Source organism: Maylandia zebra, linkage group LG19, assembly GCF_041146795.1.
Source record: "Maylandia zebra isolate NMK-2024a linkage group LG19, Mzebra_GT3a, whole genome shotgun sequence".
In the NCBI taxonomy this organism is placed as follows: domain Eukaryota; kingdom Metazoa; phylum Chordata; class Actinopteri; order Cichliformes; family Cichlidae; genus Maylandia; species Maylandia zebra.
Genome location: NC_135185.1, coordinates 1,669,291 through 1,692,631, shown reverse-complemented (window position 1 = coordinate 1,692,631; position 23,341 = coordinate 1,669,291). Strand labels below are relative to the sequence as shown.

The following is a 23,341-nucleotide window of genomic DNA, read 5'->3' as shown; positions in this document are numbered from 1 at the left end:
GCAGCGTTCGACACTGTCGACCATAATGTTTTATTACAGTGATTATAGCATGTTGTAGATATTAATGGTACTGTGCTGCAGTGGGTTGAATCATATCTATATAATAGACTCTGACTTTGTAGACTTTGTTCATGTAAATGGAGACTCCTCTTCGTCATCTTCCTCCAGTCTCCAGTAAAACTGTGAGGAACTGGCTCCCTGTCAAATCCAGAATTGAATTTAAAACCTTTGTCATCACATACAAGGTCTTGAATATCCTATTTTCATTTCATATATTCATATATTTGTTAGCTGTTGCCTTCCTTTGGGCTTGAAACAAAGTGTCCATTCTCCCCATCCCTTAGCATCAACTAAGCATTTTTGCCCAGAGAACTGCCACCAACTGAATATATTCTCTCTTTCTTTACAATCCAATGTAAACCATAGAAAAATGACAGTAGTTTCTAAACCACTCAGACCAGTCTGCATGGCACCAACAGTCATGCCACTTTCAAAGTCCCTTTTTTTTCATTTCCCATTCGGTGCCTAATTTGAATATCAGAAGGTCGCTCTGATCTGTTGAGGCCATACAGCAACTGAAACATCAGCTGTCCCACATTTTTGAGAAGTGTTTAGATAAAACAGGGCAGCTAATCAGCGAAATTGGGCCAATCAAATGTGAAAAAGTGGCATTTCTACAAATCTAACTTTAATTTACTCATATAACAATGTAATATTATTAATAATATTTTTATGTGATATTGTTGTTAACATAATTTAATGGATTTAAATTATACTGAAACACATGGATTATTCCACCCTCTTGCAAGAAAGCCTACGTTTACTGTCTCCTTGATGCTTGAGATTTGGGAGCAGGAAGACAGTCTGACAAGGTCGAGGTATGAAAGAGGAGGAATGAGTCAGAAGCACGACAGCATACATGCATGTGAATGAGAGGCAAACATTCAGTGAAGATGCAAGGAGCAGAGGTAGTGAAGGCAGGTAACTTTGAATACCTGAATCCATCCAATGTGCACAGGAGAGGTGAAGAGGAGAGTGCGTATTTAAACTGGATCTGCCTTTTAATCTTATTTAGTATAATAATTGTTTTATGTACGTCTTATTTTGACTTCTGTGTTTGCTTGTTTTATATTTTATTTTTATAAGTTATATATCATTTTATATGTAAGTTACTATGTTTGTGTGTGCGTGTGTGTGTGTTTATCTGGTTAAATTCAGTTTGGTTCAGACAAGTCTTCACGATAAAAATCCTTAATATGTTTTTGAAATTTGGTTTTGAAACATGTAAATCTATTTTTCTGTTTCCAGGCTGTGTATCTATTCATTTAGTGGCACAGCAATTACTTACATCAATACTGTGATTTTAAACGAGGGCTTCTGTTTAAACTGCAGGACAGATGAAAACCTGGTTGGATTCATTACAAACATAATCCAAAGCATAAAAACAAGGAGCTGAAAGCTATGACGAAAAAATAGAATAAATGTTTAAATATTGATCAGTCAAACCTGAGAAACTGATCAGTGTTTGTCTTACTGTCATTCAAGTACAGAGGTTAATTAGAGCCTTTGTTGAATGCTGAGCATCATAAGAAAAGAAAATAACGGGACGGTCTAGTATTAAGTCTTGACAGATAAATGCTTCACGCTCTGCTGCAAAAGCAGCCGTCAGTAATTTCTCCAGACCGTGGTCAAATTTGGTGCCATTTTTTGCCTACACACCTAACTTCTTACGTCAAATGATGTGCCGCACAGGTTCACAGGATTCTCGCACTCTGCCAAATCTCATCAGAATCCAACTGACATACAAGATAACGCGTCACCACAGCTTACACATGAACCGTGTGTGAGCTTCAATCCCGTCCCAAGCACGACACCAGTGCATTTGTTCAAGAAAGATTATATAAAGATAAACATTGGGTGTGATTTTTAAACAGACGCTGAATGAATCACATGGATGGATTACTTTCACATACTTTATTCATAAAATCACAGATGCATACTTCTCATTCATACAAAACGCAGCCAGTTATATTCAGTGTTCTTTGGAGTCAAAGTCTTTTACTGAACCAAAACTTCTGTTCTGGCTGTGATGTACACTTCAGTGCGGCACATCAACAGAAACCTTTCCTTCAGTTTCAGGTATACTTTTCTCAGGGGAGATTGTGCATCAGTAGAGGTATCAAGTGCAACTCTCTGCATGTGCGTAGCTCTCACGCTAAGCTGGGCTCCAGGCCAGCGTTGTCGGCACCCGCCGAGAGCCTGTTGGTTTTGGAGTGGGTCATGTTCCAGCGCTGCATTCTCCTGCGGTAATTTTCAGAGTCCACTGTATCCATGTGAGCTGATTTCAAAACTGTAGATGGGTGCAGTGTGTTGCATAAAGCTTGAAAAAACAGCCTGTAGAGAAGAGCACATCAGTCAGTCCTCTAGAGCTGTGGCTGCACGTGACATTTTCAAACTTCATTGATTTCGCCTTTTTTTCTATTAACGACTTCGCTCTAAAGCAGTGGTTCGGTTTAGACTCTGCTTCATGCTGATAAAAGTCCTAATTTAGAAAACAATATGTAACGTGACATTTTGATTAGACTTTAACAAGCAAGCGGTTCCTTGTGGAGTGCCAGCCAAGTCTGGCTCCTGACATATATGATGGTGCTGTTACACGTTTGTTGCCTTACAATTAAGTAACGTCAAACCTTACACCCTCAACATTGACTGAAAACAGCTCAGTTAGTTTGTGAGTAAAGAACTATACTCAAGACAAAAACACATCACAACAACACGTCACCTTAAGGTACTCTCACTCACTGATAAGGGAAAATAAAACTAACCCACTCTAAGTTTGATCAACCCCCATTTCATTCCAGTCAGTTTTAGGAACACACACCAAAAAACCCTCTGGGTTTTTTAAAAATGCGGACCAAAAGAAGGAAGTTTGGCCCTTCCAAACAAAATATGCACAATATATGACATTTTATTACTTCTTCTTCTCTTTAAACAAATAGACCAGGCCGTTCGAGGTAGGCCACTCCTGGTCCGCTGTTGGAACGAACTCCTGATGCAGCCGTTTGTTTAGCCTACCCTCAGACTTACTAAGTGAGGAGGATATAAATATGTTTGTGTTAGACGGAGTGAATGGGCTGAGCCCCTACTGAAACCCCAAAACCATGAAATCCAGCTGGTTAGCTGGGCTTGGACGTATATGCAATAAATAAACACAGAATAGGTGGCCTTCTGGCTATCAGTGTAAAATCATGCATCATGCATATGTTACTTACTACACACACTATGTAAAGTATGTTTTTAATCATATAAAGTCACATTAAAATAGTTTTATTTGTTCCTGTGAAAAACTGAGTACAACTCATGATTCAGTGGCTTATAGAAAGTCCTTTAACAGTCTGTATCATCACTGGGGAGGAATTCTGCTGCACTCTTCTCTTTGTTTCTTCAGTTGTTGAGATTTCCAGGCATTTGTTTCTGCAGCGCTCTCTCAACATCCAACCGCAGCATTTCAATTTCAGTTCCTTGTTTCTTTTCTTTTTCAGCCACTCAGTAGAGTTGCTGATTTACTTGAGGTCACTGTCCTGTTGCACAGCGTCAGTGACAGCAAAGTGCCCAGGTCCTGTAGCTGCAGCATAACAAACTGTTCTCGTTTGCTCGGATGCAACCTAAACCATACTGCTGTTCTCTTTACATGAACAGACTTTCTCCTGAAAACTCTTACAAGCAAGCCACACTTGCTCAGCACCAGTAGGGGGTGCAGCTATCAATTATTTTAGTAATCAAGTAATCCATTTATTATTCCACTGTTTAATCAAGTAATCAGATAAGAAATACTTTTGTCTTATTAATGAGAAATAGTAACTATTCAAAAGAGAAAGTTGAACTGCATACAACACCTGTCAAAAACCCCTCAACCCTTTGATTGTATGTACGTACCATATTTAAATTAAACTTTTAAAGAAAACTTTTTCTTAAATGCAAAATTATATAAATAATCTCATGTACTGTCAAAGGTCAAATCAAATAAGATAAATGTACCTTTGCTCTGTCTGCCTGAAAAACTTTCAAATTAGGGAGCAAGTTTTTGTGCTGCTGAAAACAGATGCAATGATGATGAACACATTAAGTAATGTAAATAATATTTAAGTATTCAACCCGTAGCTGGACTGGCCATCGGGCATACTGGGCATTTGGGCCGATGGTGATTTTTCGTTTTTATGGGCCGATGTTTTTTTGTTTGTTTGTTTTTTTGTAACTATATAAACAATAAAATGTGGTGGATTGTCCAGATGCTGGCAGATGTGTAAAATGTAAAAATAACTCAGTTGTTTGGTGGTGGCTATGGCGGAGCTTCCACAGAGGCAACAGGTGGATGAGGGAAGGGGAGGCAGGAGGAGCAGAGACCCGAGGCAGCCACCAGTCCGAGTGTCAGGTGAACTGAACTTCAGGTAAGAAGTTATGACCTGCAGTCTATCTGGGTCAGATATAAACTAAGTTTAGGTGCAGTTTATTTTCGTTGTGCTGACTTTTTACCCTCAGTTACAATAACTCGTACTGCGTTCTAGCCAGCTTGACGGAGTTTCTATACAGCTGGGTGGGTGCTATGATGTTACTGATAGTGAACTTTATTTTATTCATAAGGTTAATTATTAGAGTTTCCAACCATTCTGTAAAAAACTGAATCGTCTCACATTCAGAGAAAATATTACGCGTTTCGTGTTGAGGTGAAAAGGAACAGTTTGTCCCGGACTTCAGCTACAATGGAAAAGACACAAAGCTGGAATTATTCTGTCCACAGCTGTTTCTTCTCCTCTCATCCTCTCCCCCTCCCTCTCCTGTTGCTACTTCAATCATGAAACTGATCAATGATCAGCTGATCGGCTTTTCTCTCTCGTCTGTTTATCGCCCACTTTGCGCCAGAAACAGGAAACCAGCGGATGTCGCGCTAAACAACAGCAGCACGTTTAAGCTTGATCAGCTGTTGTTAGAATTTATTTAATATTAATTTCTAGTATCAGCTGATGTTTGCTGGAGCCACAGCTGTAAAGCTGCTGGTCATGATGTCGGTTTGGATATGTGGTGAGAGGGAAACATGAAGATGAAACCAGGAGATGTCCTTACTGAATCATCAGAGCTGAACAGGTGATGGAGAAACAGGTTTACCTTTTAGGTGACATGGATGAGTTGAAGTTATGAACTGTTTCTGAGAGATAAATAGCACCAGGATCCTTTTTCTACGTAGCTGACAGCTGGTAACTGTGCAGGGGCGGGTCTAGCAAAGTGTTGCCAGGGGGGCAGGTAGGGCATTAACAGGGAAAGGGGGGCACAAAGAAAGACTTTCTTATTCTCATTTAAAATGTCTCGCTGTTGTTAAATAATTATCTGAATCTTGCGAACAAAGTTTTTATCTGACGTAAAATGTATAGAAATCGTACATATACCAACAAGACTGTACATCACTGTCACAACAGCGTCTGTTTTCATTCAAAGGCTTTATGGCTTTAATACCTGGTGGGCCGGTCTCTAGTCAAAATGCCCGGGCCCAATCTAACAACAACGAGTTTAATGGCATGTGTAAAAAAAATGTGGCTTATGAAAAAAAGCTCTTATTTTCATATTTTTAAATTCTAATGCAACTGAATTAACACAATGTTTAACATTAGAAACTGTAATTCATGCTTTTATTACATCACGCCTGGATTACTGTAATTCCATTTTAATAGGAGCTGGGCACTTTGTCACACTTACAATTAGTGCACAATGCTGCGGCTCGATTTTTAACTGGTAGAAGGAAATTCGACCGCATCACTCCGGTTTTGGCCTCCTACATCGGCTTCCGATCAAATTTAGGATCCGTTTTAAACTTCTTTTATTGGTTTTTAAATCTTTAAATGGTTTGGCACCCGTTTATTTGTCTGATTTGTTGAAAGCCTTATGTTCCCACTCGTTCCCTCTGGTCAGCTGAGCAACTGCTGCTTTCAGTCCCTAAGTCACGGCTGAAACTCAGAGGAGACCGGGCGTTCTCTGCTGTGGCCCCGTTGCTTTGGAACAATCTTCCTCTTAATATTAGACAGGCTACATCAGTGCCGTTTTTAAGTCCAGATTAAAAGCCTATTTTTATTCTCTGGCTTTTAACTCTTTGGATGACCTATTAACTTAATGACCTATTAAATTAACAGGTCATCTGCATAACTTCTGAGGCTTACTGCAGATTACTCTCTGTGTGTGAATGGAGCAGCTACAAAGTTCGTTTTTCTTCACGTTGGAGTTGATCAGGTGCTTTGATGAAGGACTCGGCACTCTAGATTTTTCCCAGTAAAGGTTTTAATGGTCATCACTGGAACTGTGCTCCTGTTTTGGACGCCAGAAACACGTTTTCTTTCACTCAACCTGAGCTCGGTTTCTCGGTAACGCCTCCGCCTCTTCGTGGTGTGTAAACTACGGAGCCCCTCTGATGACATGGTCCAAAACATAAATAAATTGTGGCCACAAAATTCTACTTTGTGCCCTCGAAATACTTTTTGTGGCCATGAATTGGATAGAACATGGCAACGAATTATGCATTTGTGGCAATGAAATAGATAACGTGCGCACAACATATTGATACAATTCCTGGACAGCTGCGTAGAGACATAAGCATAAGTAGGCTAAACCTATGCACCGTGGACAGAGACGGTATGATTGAGTTTTATTTTAGGCTGGGAATGAGCTACAAATGCATTCTGAAAAGCCTGCAATGCAAGGAACCATTATTACGGAGAGACATTTAAACAGGACATCGAGAGCCCAGTTGCTTTACAGACGTAAGTAGGACCTGGACGCCGGGATAGATTTTATTGTCAACCAACTGCAAGGGAAGGATCACGGTTATCAGTCAAGTGTTTCATGGGCACAAATTAGCATTTCATGCGCACGTTATACCTATTTGGTGCCCTTGAAATAGTATTTTGTGGCCTCAATATATTTATTTTTTGGACCATGTCATCAGAGGGGCTCCGCAGTAAACAGATGGATTCTGGGAATCCATCCTACCAGGAAAAACATCCTACCCAATGTTTTTGCGCAGACGCGGCGCATGCGCACAACACCAACGCCGAATTAACTTCCATTTCTCTCACCCATCCGGAATACTTCTTAAGGTTATGGTCAGTCGCAGGTCACCGTCAAATTATAATACGGGTAGGACGTTTTGCCAGAGTAGGATGGTTTCTCAGAACACCGGCTCCATGTTAAACTGTCCCAGAGTCATCATCACTGCGGCTGCTAGCAGCGTTTCTGTTTCAAACTGAAGGCTGTGTGGGCTTCATGTTGTCAAAACGTTATAGTGCAGGTCTGTTTTTAGTAGCAAATGCGGGTAAAGCACTCGCGGTCGTGTCGTTTAACACGTCGACACACTACAGGGCCTCGTGTGAAACGAAACATTGTAGCAAAGAATTTTTTGTGATTTTATTACTCAGTGAATTGTTGTAGCCCTATTTCAGTCTTTGCCTAATTTCACTGTAATGAACGTTAATATTAAAAGGTGAACTGCATCTAGCTGTCGGACTGCCAAAACCAGTCCTGTGAGAATCTTTTTTTTTGTTTACAACTGTAGTTATGTGTGTCGGGCTGTTTACTATTTACACATATATATAATACATGGAATTGTATGATTTCAGTTTTAAAACCATATAATTAAAGGTTAATATTTAAACCTTTTCCTAACAGGATCCCTTAAAGTGCTGTTGCCTACAGCTTATTATATATGTTTCTTTAAAAATACTGCAATATTTTAATTATGTATTAATTTTGATTGGTCCAATTAAAATTAGTGTTTCCAAAAATAGAAAATTGGAGACTCCAAAAGACCCCTGGAAACCATGGTAACCAGCACTATTTTACCTGAAGCATATGTCTGGTCATAAACAAATTAAAATATTTGTATTTAAAAACGATCCTGGATATCTGGGTAATGTTTTAGCAATGAAAGTGATGTCAGGTTTCCTGGGCTGTTGACTCAGTGTTTTCAGTTTGTACTTTGTCTCTGTTTATTTTCCACGTGCGTCCGGTTTTCTTGTGTTCGCCTCTGTCTGTGTGCATTCAGTCAGCCAGTCGTCTCATGTCCTGCTCATCCTGCCTTCACAATAAACATCCTCAACCAGCCTGCGAGTCCTGCGTTTGAGTCCACTCTGCCACATTGTTTAATTGAAATATGGAAACCACTGGAGTGACAAAACAAATTCAGTGTATAGCTGTGTCGGTGATGACGACATTGGCACCTCCAGGTGTCATTAGAGTAAAGCTCTTTATTATTAATGAGTTATGAAGTGCCCCCAAAGGAAATACACTACCTGTACATGAGTTTTTGCAGTGTGTGTGTGTGCGCGTACCTGGGTAACAGAGCTGCCACAGTAGTGAGAACACATGTGATGTAGAAAAGAGAGTGGGACATTTGGAGTAACTCAATCCCCAGAGGGTTGACAGGGGGGCTGCAGGTCACACAGAAGCCACTGAGGAGCAGTACAAAACCAAAATAGGAAGTGCAGCTGAGCACCAACACGACCATATGAATCCATGTCTGCAAAAAAGAAAAAGATTCAAAACTCCAGAGCACAACTAAAGAGAGAGAGCTGCTCCTGAATCTTTCCATTTTCAGTTCTGACTTGGATTACATTTTTCCTCACGCTCTACACCAAAGGTCGCAAACCTAAATGAGCTGAGGGCCACTGCTGCCACTGTCATCTCATGTGAGGGCCACTTTAGTGTTCAAGTCGTACAAAAAACAATCAAACAACAAAAAGTGTAGTTTTTCTTTTGTTTTTTAAATTTCAAATATTGTACAACAAACTGCAAACGTGAATGCAGATTCTTGTTTCGCACTCTTAACTAACTGAAGCCTTTCATTGAACTACCAGATAAACACATTGGTCCTGTCTTTGCGGACAGACACGTGCAGCACTAATTTTGTTCGTATGTAACAAATCAAAGTGCAGACATAAGTGTACACATTAGTGTGCGACTCTCACTGAACTAACACAGCCAATCCCTCAGCATGTTCGTGCTCTCTGCTCATCTTGCCTTCATATTAAATCATTTAAAGAATTTATTTTAAGATTGCACACAACAGCAAACAAATCTTCAAGGGACAAACTGCATTAGATTTCATCAGGTCAACAAGTAGTGGTGACCTGTGCCGTGAGTTTGAGACCCCTGCTGTACCCCCTAATATAACACACATAACCTTTAAGCTACACACTTGTTATTGTAAAGGCAAAGTAGCTGAGACACAGCCCAGCTGAAGTATAAATGATTTTGAGTGGTGGTGGTGAGTCTGACCAGCGTGTTGCTCTCGATCACTTGGTGCAGCAGAATAATGAAAAGTGCTGATGCATTGATCGGTGAGCCAAAGGACAGCACCCCAACATCTGATCCTGCGTATGCCTGTGAAAACAGAAAAAAGTCCCCTAAAACACTCTCACATGAAAATCTTAGAACATGAGGAGAAGACAGACAGACCCACGTGCATGTAAATAGAAGGAATGTGATAAGTAACGATTTGCATGGTGTACTTACAAAGTAAGGCACAAAAAAGCAAACGAGGCTTTGGTAAAAAGCATCCAGGACCGTGATCCAGAACATGTATGGAACAAACGTCTGTGAAGACATCACAATCATCTGTTACACTTTCTAAACAAATATGAGTGTTACTGATGTCACACATGCAATACTTGTTTGGCTAACACAGGCCACGACACTTCAATGAAAAACAAATGACCCATGCTTAACGATAATGAGGTAATGAGCTAGGCCAGAGGTCAGCGGTAGCACACAGATAAAAGGACCAACAGAAGTATGTTGGGACATGATCATATTGGTATGCATTTCTTTTTGTGCATTGTGATTTTTCTACTATATGTAATGTACACATGTATGGCTATGATAGTGCCCTATTTTCCATCTTCTGTTTCCTCTTTCTGTGCAAATAATAAAATGATGGCAGAAATGTAGCTGTTGACATATTAATTAAAGTGAATTTATGTGTTTTCCTGTTATACAGGACTGCTGTGATCATGTGTATGCACATTATGAGTTAGCAGCCCGGTTAGTGTGAAGCCTACATTAGTAGGTATTAGAGTTTCATCATAGCAAGTGCAGAACCAGTTTACATTCAGTAATTTAAAATACTTTGAAAGCCAAATAAATGTAGCGATCAATAAACTTTTCATAATTTAAGCAGTTTTCTTTTTTCATCGACGTGATGCAAACCTGCTGAGACTTCATGATGCTAACTGTGTCCGCTAAGGTTTTGTGTTCATAAGCTGCTCTGTTTCAGAAAATACATTTGTTAGGAGCAATGACCATACTCTAGAAAATGTTTGACAAAAATGAAAAAACAAATGAAATCCTTAAACAGCAACTGCCTTTTGTAGAGTTTGTACGTCATTTCTGTGGCATGTATGTGTTTGCAGTGACCTTGGAAGTTTGTGCATCCTGGTAGAGCTCGGGCAGCTCCATCAGAGTGTCAGCAGGTAAATCTTGGTTGAGAATGCCGTAAATGAGCGGAGGAGCTGATGTGAAGATTAGATTGAAGAGGATGAGCACCCAGGAGTTGGTCATGACACTCCCAGAAAAACCACAGAAGAACTGATACCAGAACAGCAGATTCACATACATCTGCAGGTAAGAAACACACAGTCAGCAGTGAGGAATTTCCTTACTTAATACTTTTTTTATCCTTGTGTGAACAACGAATTGCTCTAAAATCTTCTGTGTTTTATAACGAATAAGTGCCATTTCTGGGAGATTCTTTAGTTTCAGGCAGAACATGAGCAGCTTTGGTGCAAGGAGGGAAGGAGCTCAGTGAACAACCATGCTCCATGCTGACACAGAGAACCACGGCTTTGTCGTGGTCGTAAATCACTGCACCAGCTCTTTATCCTTTCAGTGATACGATGATAAATGATTGTTCATTGATCGTATGTTTGATTTAAGCTAATAATGTGTCCTTTTGGCTCACACGTAAGGAAAACATGCAAAGTCCACATATAAAAGGCCCCCAGCTCTCTTTCTAATCAGGAACCTTCTTACTTTAAGGTGTCATTACTAATCTCTGCACAGGCAAAGCTCAATATCAACAAGTCCTCTGCATCATTGCAAGCTAGAGTAGGAAGGCTGCTGGGTGCCTCAAACCTGTGTGAGGTGTTTTGGGTTTGTCAGACTAGTGTTGACCTCAGGACAGATTTGAGACATGCTGGGAGAGCTGGACTCAGTGGCCGGGGAGAAGACCTGTCCCACAACAGGAACCCTCCAAAGTCATATTAAGTCTTATTAAATGTAGTCGTTAGTATAATAGGCAGAATAAACCGGAAACAAATATTTGGATGCAGCAACATGACAGAGACAAAACTGCTGTAAGACTAAAACAATGATTTGCTGTTGTTTTCTTGTGAGCAGGTGAGTTTAGGGATGACAGTGTAACTGCTGTGAGTTCAACACCCGCCTTAATGCGAAACGTCAGTCAAGCCGTTTATAACCTTTTTTATAAAGCTGTCAAAAAAGACTCTTACCACATTCTTGTAGATGAAGTATTGAATCATGTTTGCAAGACGAGAGTAACACCAGTGGCCGTGAACCAGCAGCAGCTTGCTGAGGTGTTTAAACCGTGAAATAGCAAAGTCACTGGACATCACAGCCTGGAGAAAGATTTAAAACAACAAAAAATGACCACAGAGCAAAATAATGAAAAGAAGAAGAAAAAACGCAAGCGTTAGCCTCATTTAGCGCCTGCTGGTGAGTGAAACCAGATGATACGGGCGAATGCAATATCACACTGAGTCTAATATAACCACAGAAAGCTACAGCTCTCAAAGAGTTCTCTGTCATGGTCTTGGATGGGAGGCTGAACTAAACCGATACTAACAAACAGTAGCTTCATAGTATTCTGTAAAGACCTCGGTTTGACAGTATTTTTTGTTATTACTAGTATTATTGTCATTTCTTTTCTTTGTTAATACCTGCATTCCCTCCTGTCCAGATATCCCAATGCCCACATCAGCCACCTGAATCATGCTTACGTCATTGGCTCCATCACCTGAAACAGCAGCATTGTTTTCCACTAGTTCGTGTCAAATTATTTCAAGCAGTGATGTGATAAATAAAGCTGACAGTACTCATGCAATGACAGATCATCTGTATTTCAAATGTTTAACAGACAAAGGGTTATGAAATGTCTTTATGGAATAATAAACAATCAGCTCCAAGCTGCTTTTCTGTTGGCTGAGTTCTTACCCACAGCCAGGGTCATGACACCAAGATGGTCCCGGATCAGCTGGACCACTTGGCTTTTCTGCAGTGGAGTGGAACGGCAGCAGATCACTGCCTTGCATCGCCGGCTCAGCTCCAGGAAGTTGCTCCTCAATTCGTCCTCCAAGGCCCAACCCAGCGTCCGGCCATCTGTGACCAGAATGAAGCTGCTGGACATGGATTCCCCATTTCCAGTAAGGGCAGTCAAACTCTCACCACCCTGGACTTCCAGTATGAGATCCTCAAATAAAGCTGCACAAGCATCCTGAAGGAAAAGAAAGAACCGTTATGTGCCTGAGCGGAGCGTAGCTGTTATATAGCAACTGTTTCTTTCATGAAATTGGTGGGCTGCTTGAGTTCAGACATGGCTTCTCCTGCCCAGTGTTTTATTGGATTTGATTGATTGTTGGTGTTTTTTAATAAGGGGGAAAAATCCAAACCTACATGGCTCTGTGTGAAAAAGTGAATGCCCCCTAAACCTAATAACTGGTTGGGCCACCCTTAGCAGCAACAACTACAATCAAGCACTTACGATAACTGGCCACGAGTCTTTTACAGCACTGTGGAGGAATTTGGGCCCACTTGTCTTTGCAGAATTGTTGCAATTCAGTGACACTGGAGGGTTTCTGAGCATGAACCGCCTTTTTAAGGTCACGCTAGAGCATCTCAGTCTTGTGAGACTTCACCAGAGGTGCAAGCATCACAGCACATTTATGTCAAACAAAGTGAAGATAAAACACAGAAAAATATGAAGGAGATTTTCCTGGGCTGGATTTTTATAGTAGATAACCCCCAGTGAAGTGAAGCAGAGCGTCGTTACAGAGGTTTTGTTAGAGACACAGCTAAGCGTTTTGTAATTTGGCATACTATGTAAAAGTTGAAATTCACTGTGAATTCGTTTACCTGCTCTTTTGCTCTTTTAGCTGTTTGGCGGTTGTTGAAATAGTTTTGTGAGCTTTAAGCTGAGATTCTGGTGTTTCTGGCAAAATACATTTATATTTAAAAATCGATGTCAGGATTTAATGAATCGATATCGCTTTATTCAATATAAAATCTATTTGAATCTGGAAATTGATGTTCTTAAACCCACTCCTACTCCTGAGGCTGCAAGTGTCTTGCTTTCGCTGTGTAGTAAATTGTCTTGAACGTTCCAGCGAATAGGTTTATGCTACAAACCTATCACTAAGCAAGCCCTCAGGCATGGACAGCTTGCTGTAATTCGAATCTTTCAGCAGCTCCAATGATTGGCTAACTATCCGAGTTGCAGAAAGCGGTTTCTGCTGCGTATTGGTACTTGTATTTGTTTAGATTTTTATTATTTTATGCAGTAAAAGAAGCATTTTCTTTCCTAAAACAATGAATAACAATATAAATAAAAATAGAACACGTTCATTAGCACTGGTAAAAGTACTGGTCGATGGATGAGTCTACAAATGTCTATAGAAACCTTGTCCAGAAGAAACAACACATCACTATGTTCCTCACCAACAAAAAGAAAGAGGACATGCTCTAATGCTCTTCTTTGCTGTACACTACATTCATCTCACACACAGTTGATTCACTGTGTACACGAACAAATGAGTTTTTAATAAGCATTTATAAGAGTGTAGACAGGATTTATAAGAAAGGTTTTTGAGGGTTTCATGACTGAAATATATAAAAATAATAAAATAATCATATGAAAAGTTTCCCTCTAGCCCTGTGGGTGGTCTATCCTTCAAGCTCGGGTCCTCTGCCTGAGGGTCCTGCGCAGTATCTTAGCTGTTCCCAGGACTGCGCTCTTCTGGACAGAGATCTCTGATGTTGTTCCCGGGATCTGCTGGAGCCACTCGCCTAGCTTGGGAGTCACCGCACCGAGTACTCTGATTACCACGGGGACCACCGTCACCTTCACCCTCAACATCTTCTCGAGCTCTTCTCTCAGCCCGTGGCACTTCTCCAGCTTCTGGTTTTCCTTCTTCCTGATGTTGCTGTCACTTGGTATAGCTACAGCTATCACTACAGTACAGCTGGTTTACGCTCCTGCCTTCTGTCTCTGTGGTATGCTTCTTCAAGTGGCTGGCCAAGGCTGTAAGTCTTTGTTTGGGAGTTTCCAAGGCACGGGCAGCTCTTAGGTACCTCTTTCTTCAACTTTCTACTTTCAGCTTCCCTCCGTGCTACCTTGATCTTGGCCTCTCGACTCCTTCTCCATGAACTGCGCTGCTCCTTTGGGCTGTTCATCATATAGCCAAGCATCTCCGTGATCACTGCTGCTGTGGTGTAGATCAGCTGGTTCTTTTTGGTGATGGTTGCAGTACGGACTCTCCATTATGGTGCATTTACATCTTCTAGTAGACCTTCAGAGGGTACTTAACATATTCTATGTAACCCACTACGGAGGGTCCAGCTTTACCATGATCCTATCTTTCAGGTCAGTTTCTCTCGCACTCAACACTCCATCCGTCATACTTGGGGTGTCATGGTGTGACTGCTGGGTAGTCACAGGAGCATGTTTAGTGAGAGACTGAGATGAGCCAAACGCACCCATCTCCCTGTACAACTCCTCCATCTAATGCAAAGGGCACAGTGTGTGAAGAAGACCTTACACCCTTTTGCACATGCTCTACAGTAAAATAACAAAGATTTTTTCACTCACTGACCTTGCTTCCACAGTTAGCTGTCAGCAGTTTGTCACTGGCACATAGAAGTTTGCAGGCATAAGCGATGTTGATGGCTGTTTCCTGTTTGTCTCCAGTGAGAACCCAAACTTTAATCCCAGCCCTCTGAAGAGCAGCAATGGTCTCTGGAACCTCCTCCTGGAGTCTGTCTACAATCCCTGTGGTACCTGAAAACACACGCATACGCTTTAAGTGCTGGTATTTCAGCTCTGATATCGAATGATTTAAGTCTGAGCTGCAGTGACTACCCAACAGAGTGAGGTTGGTCTCAAGCCTCTGAGCTGACTCCAGAAGAAGCTCCTCTCTGTTCTCTATGCTGCTCTCTGCCAGCATGTGTGCTTTCAGCCACAAGTCATACTCATCCTCCTTCAGAACCTGCAGGTAATCAATAACAGATCAAGCAAATATTAGTAACTACAAAGTCAGTAGTTGGCTGTCTGTCATGTATTCAAACCGACTGTGGGATCTTTCAATATGAATGGGAAATGAGACCAAGAAGCAACAGTGGGGAACAGAATCACAAAGCTCCAGTTCAGACAGACAGTTCAGTTGGGTCAAAGATTTTCACACCAGTGGTCTGCTGGAGCTCGTTTCTAAGGCCTCTGGCGGTGCTATCATCCTGTTCCTCCTTGCACGAGGGAACAGATAGTGCAAGGAGGCCCTGTGCAGCTTTACTAGATTAACTGCTTGTCTCCTGGAATCTCCTCCATCCTCTTCAGACTGTGCAGTGACACAGTCTGAATGTACAGCAATTTGGTCAACTCTGTTGTTTTAAATGTGCTATATAAATAAACTTAGCCTTCGTCTTGTGTTAGCTTAGTTAAAATCATTAGTGTTACAGGAAAATTTTAACCTTCAACAGAAAAATTACAAGATGATCATTTAGCCTGGAGAAATAGTTTGCTGCTTTATAAGAAAGCCCTCCACAGAGCCAGAACATCTTACTATTCATCACTGATTGAAGAAAATAAGAACAACCCCAGGTTTCTCTTCAGCTCTGTAGCCAGGCTGACAAACAGTCAGAGCTCTGTTGAGCCAACCATCCCTTTAACGTTAACTAGTAATGACTTCATGAACTTCTTCACAAATAAAATTCTTATCATTAGAGAAAAAATTACCAATAATCATCCCACAGATGTAATATTATCTACAGCTACTCTTAGTACCATTGATGTTAAGTTAGACTCTTTTTCTCCAATTGATCTTTCTGAGTTAACTTCAATAATTACTTCCTCCAAACCATCAACGTGTCTTTTAGACCCCATTCCTACAAAACTGCTCAAAGAAGTCCTGCCATTAATTAATGCTTCGATCTTAAATATGATCAACCTATCTCTAATGATCGGCTATGTACCACAGGCCTTCAAGCTGGCTGTAGTTAAACCTTTACTCACAAAGCATCTCTAGACCCAGCAGTCTTAGCTAATTATAGGCCAATCTCCAACCTTCCTTTCATATCAAAAATCCTTGAAAGAGTAGTTGTCAAACAGCTAACAGATCATCTGCAGAGGTTTATTTGAAGAGTTTCAGTCAGGTTTCAGAGCTCATCACAGCACAGAAACAGCTTTAGTGAAGGTTACAAATGATCTTCTTATGGCCTCTGACAGTGGACTCATCTCTGTGCTTGTCCTGCTAGACCTCAGTGCAGCGTTCGATACTGTCGACCATAATATCCTATTAGAGCGATTAGAACATGCTGTAGGTATTACAGGTACTGTGCTGCAGTGGTTTGTATCATATCTATCTAATAGACTCCAGTTTGTGCATGTAAATGGAGAGTCCTCTTCACACACTGAGGTTAATTATGGAGTTCCACAGGGTTCAGTGCTAGGACCAATTCTGTTTACATTATACATGCTTCCCTTAGGCAGCATCATTAGAAGACATAGCATACATTTACACTGCTATGCAGATGACACCCAGCTCTATCTGTCCATGAAGCCAGATAACACACATTTTTGACCAGGACATGTCCTTCAACGCACGTATTAAACAAATATGTAAGACTGCGTTCTTCCATTTGTGCAACATCTCTAAAGTTAGAAATATCCTGTCTCAGAGTGACGCTGAAAAACTAGTTCATGCATTTATTACTTCCAGGCTGGACGACTGTCATTTGTTAAAAACTTTCCTTTTTGCTAAAGCATATAGTTAGGGCTGGACCAGGTGACCCTGAATCCTCCCTTAGTTATGCTGCAATAGACGTAGGCTGCCGGGGGATTCCCATGATGCACTGGGTTTTTCCTTTCCAGTCACCTTTCTCACTCACTATGTATTAACAGACCTCTCTGCATCGAATCATATCTGTTATTCACCTCTGTCTCTCTTCCACAGCATGTCTTTATCCTGTCTTCCTTCTTTCACCCCAACCAATCACAGCTGATGGCCCCGCCCCTCCCTGAGCCTGGTTCTGCCAGAGGTTTCTTCCTGTTAAAAGGGAGTTTTTCCTTCCCACTGTCACCAAAGTGCTTGCTCATAGGGGGTCATATGATTGTTGGGTTTTCTCTGTATCTATTATTGTAGGGTCTACCTTACAATATAAAGCACCTTGAGGCGACTGTTGTTGCGATTCTGTGCTAAATAAATAAAATATAATTGAAATGAAAACTTCAGTTACACTGAAGGATCAGATATTAAGTTATGACTGGACAAGATTAGTAACAAATTTAAATGCTAAATTTAAAAGCATTTACCTTCCCTTTTCACAAGTCTCTTTTATGTGACCTGCTTCAAACAACAAGAATGCACGGGGCAACGTATCCAATGTTTTTTTGCATTCTGATGTCCACGTCCAAAACACAGTTTCAGAAGAGCAGATCCATGTTAAAAATCTCAACATCACATGTGACCTGTGTAGTAAGTTTAACTGGATTCTCTAAGCACTGCAATTCTCTTTTGCTTTATCAGTTCTCCATCATGTCTTTCCTTGATAATTTACAAGGAGCTTGAGGACAAAAGATCAGGAAAGTGTTAAATCTTCAAACTGATTTATGGCTGTCTGTGCATCAAAGATCTTTGCATCCAGCTAAAGTGAGAAACCATTAAATTAAATACTACATTGTGAAAGAGTGTATTCATGGACATTCTGTACAAAGCTATTTGATTTCACTTCTCAGAGATGTTACCTTTTTAGCGATGCAGAGTGTGCGGAGGCCTTCTCTGGCATAAGCATCCAAATGTTTTTGGGTTTTTTCTTTGATGTGACTGTATACCTCCGTCTGATCTGCACCGGAGAACAACAAACACACATATAAAACACAAAGGAACACTGATGAAAGACATTGCTCTTATTATAAATGTCATTTGTTCTAAAATCATCAATCAGTAGGAAATCAATCTTAAATATTCCTTTTAATTACCTGTGGGGCTTTCAGCCAGATCCATGATGACTGAGTCCGCACCCTTGGTGAAAACCACCACCTGTCCCGTCAGAGGGTGGCGAACCACTACGGACATCCTTTTCCTGTTGGAGTCAAAGGGCAGGATGTGGAGCAGCTGGATAGCCAGGGAGCCGATTCCTGGCAGATCCACGAGCAGGCTCTCTGCAGAGCGACCCCTCAGGGTACAGCGGTATGCTCGTGCTGCATGGACCAAAGCTGCCTCATCTGGACTCTCTGCCTCATACACCAGTTCATCGGTTATCTCTTCCACTTGTTTGGTCAGGTCTTGCATGCTCTGTCTTGCCTCATCAGGGTTTGTCTGTGTATCCTTTAAGTCATCCTCTGTCTCTTGGTCCTCCACATCTTGTTCTTCCTCCTCTCTGGCAGATAAGTCTGGTTTAGAGTCATTTTCCTGGCTTGAGCCTGACACGTCTGTGGTGTTGCTCACAGGAGTGGAGAGAGTGAGAGAGCCTCTCTTCCCCCTAATAAATAGCCTGCTTTTTAAGCTGTGAGGGCTGCCTTTGATTTGGGAAGGGGAGAGAGCGGAGAAGGGAGAGAAACTGAAACGCTGAAACATCAACTTAACTTCTTCCAGAGACTTTAGAGGTGTCCGTTCTTCAGGTATCTGTAGGAACAAGAAAACAGAGTCAGCTGCTGGAACTCGTGCTAAAAAAGTCAAGACGGTTTCCCCTGAAATTATTCTTTGAATTTTTACACTACTGAACACTTTACTGTATTTTTAATTAAAATGTAAATGAATCAAGCCAGAATCTTTCCCATTAGTCGAATCTCTGCACAAAGTGAAAACCAGCTACAGCTTTGTTACTGTGGAGTATTTTGTGTCAACTGACGAGGAATAAATATCCATTAGACTCAAAAATAGATATTGTGGTGATGTAAAGTGGAAAATCATGTCTCGTGATTTTCATGTTCAAAATCATGTTCAACCTTTACATTTTTAGGCATTTAGGCTCTTTAAGTTATTTATATGATGATTAAGAGAAAGTAAGGACTATTTTAATATGCAAACATATTTCAGCGTGCCGTATTGTCAGAACACGTCCGATCGTCTGGAGTCAAAAAAATCATGTTGAACTACTTTGAGTCTGGACTCTGAAGTCATGTCCACACTCGTCTTCAGTCGAGTTATCATTCCATTATTGATGTAACTTATATATTTGATTCCTTATCAGTTCTCGCTGTCTCTGTTTGAGGGTCACCATCATCTGTAAGCAGCGTATCAAAGACTTTACATCCGTGAATATTAACAGCATGTAGTATCGTCAAATGCTTGTTATGGTCAGTGTTTGGGTCATTACTCAAAAAACATAATGTATTACGCAGAACACCTTTCTTAAAAGGGATGTAAGTAATCTGTTACACTACTTGTAACATTATTTTTGCATTTTTCCATAAAATGGTGAAACGCATTGTCTCATATATACATGCAGGACACACATATTATCTTTCTCTTAGCAGTGGCATGCAGTGACTTTTACAGAACAAAGATGAAAACAGATAAAAGTGCTGCTGACCCTGCACCTGCTCAACTTCCCTGTTTTATTATAGACCAGACACGGTCAGAGCCACAGCCTTCAGCTTCTTCCTGTTAAAATGGAGTTTTTCCTCCCCACAGTCGCCAAAGTGCTTGCTCATAGGGGTCGTCTGATTGTTGGGCTTTCTCTGGATTATTGGTCTTTATGTTACAATATTAAGCCCCTTGAGGCGACTGCTGTTGCGATTTGGCGCTGTATAAATAACTGCAGCCACAAGATGACAGTAATGTTAATGATGGATACACATTCTAATCGACAGGCGAGGAGCTTTATGGCAGCGCTGTTTGTCATCAAAGAGAGAAATCACTTTACTTTGGTACATTTTAAATATTGTCAATAATGTTTATATTTGACAAGTCCTGATGGAAAGCCACTGGTATTTAGATATGAACACAAAGCCGGCAGCACAAAGCAAAGATGAAAACAGGACAAAGAGCCTTTAACTGCCACAGTGATTCTACTGTAGAAACATGTTGGAAACCAAGGCTGCAGCCTGACTGCTCATCCATTTATTACCTTTATTACCTGTTTAACACCAGGGTCTGGCAGCTTGACTGTTGGTGTTTGTTCAGCTTTAACATAAATCTGGGTTCTTGGCTAGCTTAGGTTTAGTCTGTGCTGTCTGTGCAGGGACTTGTAAAGAGCTGAAGTTGTGTTAGCAGCGTAATGCAGTTGTTTCTGTCGTGGATGCAGTTTCCACTTTATTATCATGTCTATATCTACACTGTAGACCGTGCCACTGTTTTCCTCCTCTAGCATACAATCTGAAATCAGCTGATTGTAGCACAAGTGCAAGTGGAATGGATAAACGGATTCAATAGGCAGGCAGACAACAATGTCAAGGAACTGAACTACTGAGAATCAGTTCTTTTATCATCACAGTCCTGACACACATTTGTTTTTCTATCCAAAATGTCTGAACAACATTTTAATCCAAGTCAGGAAATATCAAGTCCTTTCACACTGATATTCTAAAGATTACGAGGACCTCTAAACATCACACTGAATGACATCACTCTACAGACTAAACTAAGCAAAATGTTTAAATAGGCTCGTCAGTACAGACAAAAGAGCAAATTGTTCCAACAACACCATGTAAGTCATTTCATTGTAAATCAAAACAAATGTTGGAAACATCTTTTATGTGTTATTTACTCACCACATGTCGAGGCTGGTTGGGCGAAGAAACCACCACACTGTTACAGATGGCCAGAGCCAGGAAGAAGTCAGTTATGTAGGTGAGTTCCATGCTGGATGGAGTCTCGGATGAGGAGTGGTTTGTCAGCCAGTTCAGCTTCCTGCCAAGTGCGGGGTCTGGTACCACCTCCTTTGCCTGAACACAGGAGCGGCAGGTGCTTACCCAACATGCCAACAATAGGAATAATATGTAAAAGCAGTGGAATTCACTACATGCAAAATGTAGTGTGAGAAATATGCAAAAAACTAAGAATTCAAAAAGGGGGCAAAAACAGCACTATATTTACCAGTAATTAATAAAACCAACTTTTTATAAGGTCTCCAAGCCGAGTTTTTGATGTGCATTCCATAAATGTTGAACTGTCTGCTTTTGAAACCGTAACTATGAAGTGAAGTCAGCATACCGAGGGAATCTTCTGATTATCAGGATTCACTTACAGTAATATTTGCAGTCAGGAGAAATGATCACACAGAGCTGATTATTACATATTTACTCAAGGATTCTCCCACATTCAAATTAAAGAACTGCCACTTCCAACATCTGACCAATCACAAGACATGGACGGATGTCCTGACAGCAGAGCAACTGAATTTACAAATGAAGAGAAACTGTTCAATCGGCAAAAAGCAGTTAAACACTCTGCGCTGTTTTAACTGCAGCAGCATAACAGCTACAGATGGTGTAGATTAAAGTCTATCTGAGGACAGGAAGGAAAGCTGGCAAAGGTGCTGACTGTGTAACAGACTTATCAAAATGTAATATTTGTCTTTCACAAACAGGATGTGATGCGATCAGTATTTCATTAAAAGAATGTTTAAAGGACAGGCTTGTGGTGTTTTTTAAGTTTGAAAGTAAAGAAGTAATATAAGCACAAAGATAGGACTAGACTATGTTTTATTATATTTTAGGTCAACAAGTACAAATAGGTGTCCAATCCTAGAATTGTATATTAATACCGACAGAAGAATAAAACTGCAGCCAGTAGGAAAAAAGAATTTAAGGAATAAAGCTAAGGATCCAGATTTTATAGATTATATAACACAAAGACATTAGATTTAGACATTTTCTGGTAAGTGATTAGTCAGACGGTGATGATGTCATACCTGCTAATCTCTAATCTGGACCATGACCATGAGTTAGGTTTGCAGCATAAGGAGATGACTTGTGATGAGGCTCATCTTTTAATTAGAAGTCATTTCAGGTAACAACACTGTTTGACCACATGCACTACTGTCACCACATTTGTAAGGTGTTTGTCTTCTCTGTGATAGCAGAGAATGTTGGTGTCGTTGGGTAGTGAACCAACACTTGCCCAAAATCGCCGGCCTAGGGGATCCTCACGCACCTGGTTAAGCAGTGTGCCAGTGTGTGTTGTTATAGTAAACAGTAACTACTTTGTATTACTGTAACACAAGTCTCAACATGTGCCATTTCAAAGTTTTGATAACGTCACAGTTAAAAAAGGACTGACTAGATTTGTTCAGACTTTTAGCTGGCATTGTGTTTGGAGTAGACATGGCCTCTGATTATATACCCCAGGGTCCATAAATTATAAAATTACAAAATGTTTGTTTTATAAAAACATCTTTTAACATGAGTATTATTTTAACAATGCAAACATGATGTCTGATGTGTGTGAGAGAATCTGACCATGCGGCTGCAGAAGGCGCCGGTCCTGGGCTGGACGTGACCCGACAGTTGATCCTCCTCCATTGGCTCAGCAGTAAGCGTGTGAAGAGACACAGAGCTGCGGTTGCAGCTGAGAGAGCGACAGCTCAGAGATTTCCCACTGTAGCCTGACTTCAGAGTCACAGAGCAAACAGCCGTCTCGGTGTTTTCTGATTCGTACACCTCAAGCCTTCGAGCTGACACACATAACAACACATCAACAATGATACCATGCAGGCTGTCATTAGCATGCCTGTAGTTTAAGGATAATGTGTGCTGTATTGTCTAAAATCTAATAAATCTTTATACATTCTCCACTGCAACCACTGAACATCCAGGGTATGGACATTGAGGCTGTGGACAGCTACAGGTACCTTGGTGTTCATCTGAACAATAGACTGGACTGGACTCATAACTCAGACGCCCTCTACAGGAAAGGGCAGAGCAGGTTGTACCTGCTGTGGAGACTCAGGTCGTTTGGAGTGGAGGGCCCACTCCTGAAGACCTTCTATGACTCTGTGGTGGCTTCTGCTATCTTTTATGGTGTGGTCTGCTGGGGCGGCAGCATCTCTGCTGGGGACAGGAAGAGACTGAACAGGG

General features: G+C 41.0%; 1 protein-coding gene across 1 annotated transcript in view; it reads right to left on the bottom strand.

The window, feature by feature from the left end:
* Positions 1-1,959: 1,959 nt before the first annotated feature.
* atp10d (ATPase phospholipid transporting 10D) overlaps positions 1,960-23,341 on the bottom strand; it is a 42,218-nt gene continuing 20,836 nt past the window's right edge. Inside the window, exons 10-23 of the mRNA XM_014408196.4 lie at positions 22,724-22,938; positions 21,035-21,208; positions 18,299-18,944; positions 18,065-18,162; positions 15,188-15,314; positions 14,922-15,106; positions 12,268-12,547; positions 11,994-12,070; positions 11,547-11,672; positions 10,453-10,653; positions 9,553-9,633; positions 9,316-9,420; positions 8,370-8,557; positions 1,960-2,394 (exon numbers count right to left, since the gene is read on the bottom strand). Coding sequence (XP_014263682.1) covers positions 2,211-2,394; positions 8,370-8,557; positions 9,316-9,420; positions 9,553-9,633; positions 10,453-10,653; positions 11,547-11,672; positions 11,994-12,070; positions 12,268-12,547; positions 14,922-15,106; positions 15,188-15,314; positions 18,065-18,162; positions 18,299-18,944; positions 21,035-21,208; positions 22,724-22,938 — 2,687 coding nt within the window. The 3' untranslated portion in view covers positions 1,960-2,210. The remainder of the gene's footprint in view (positions 2,395-8,369; positions 8,558-9,315; positions 9,421-9,552; positions 9,634-10,452; positions 10,654-11,546; positions 11,673-11,993; positions 12,071-12,267; positions 12,548-14,921; positions 15,107-15,187; positions 15,315-18,064; positions 18,163-18,298; positions 18,945-21,034; positions 21,209-22,723; positions 22,939-23,341) is intronic.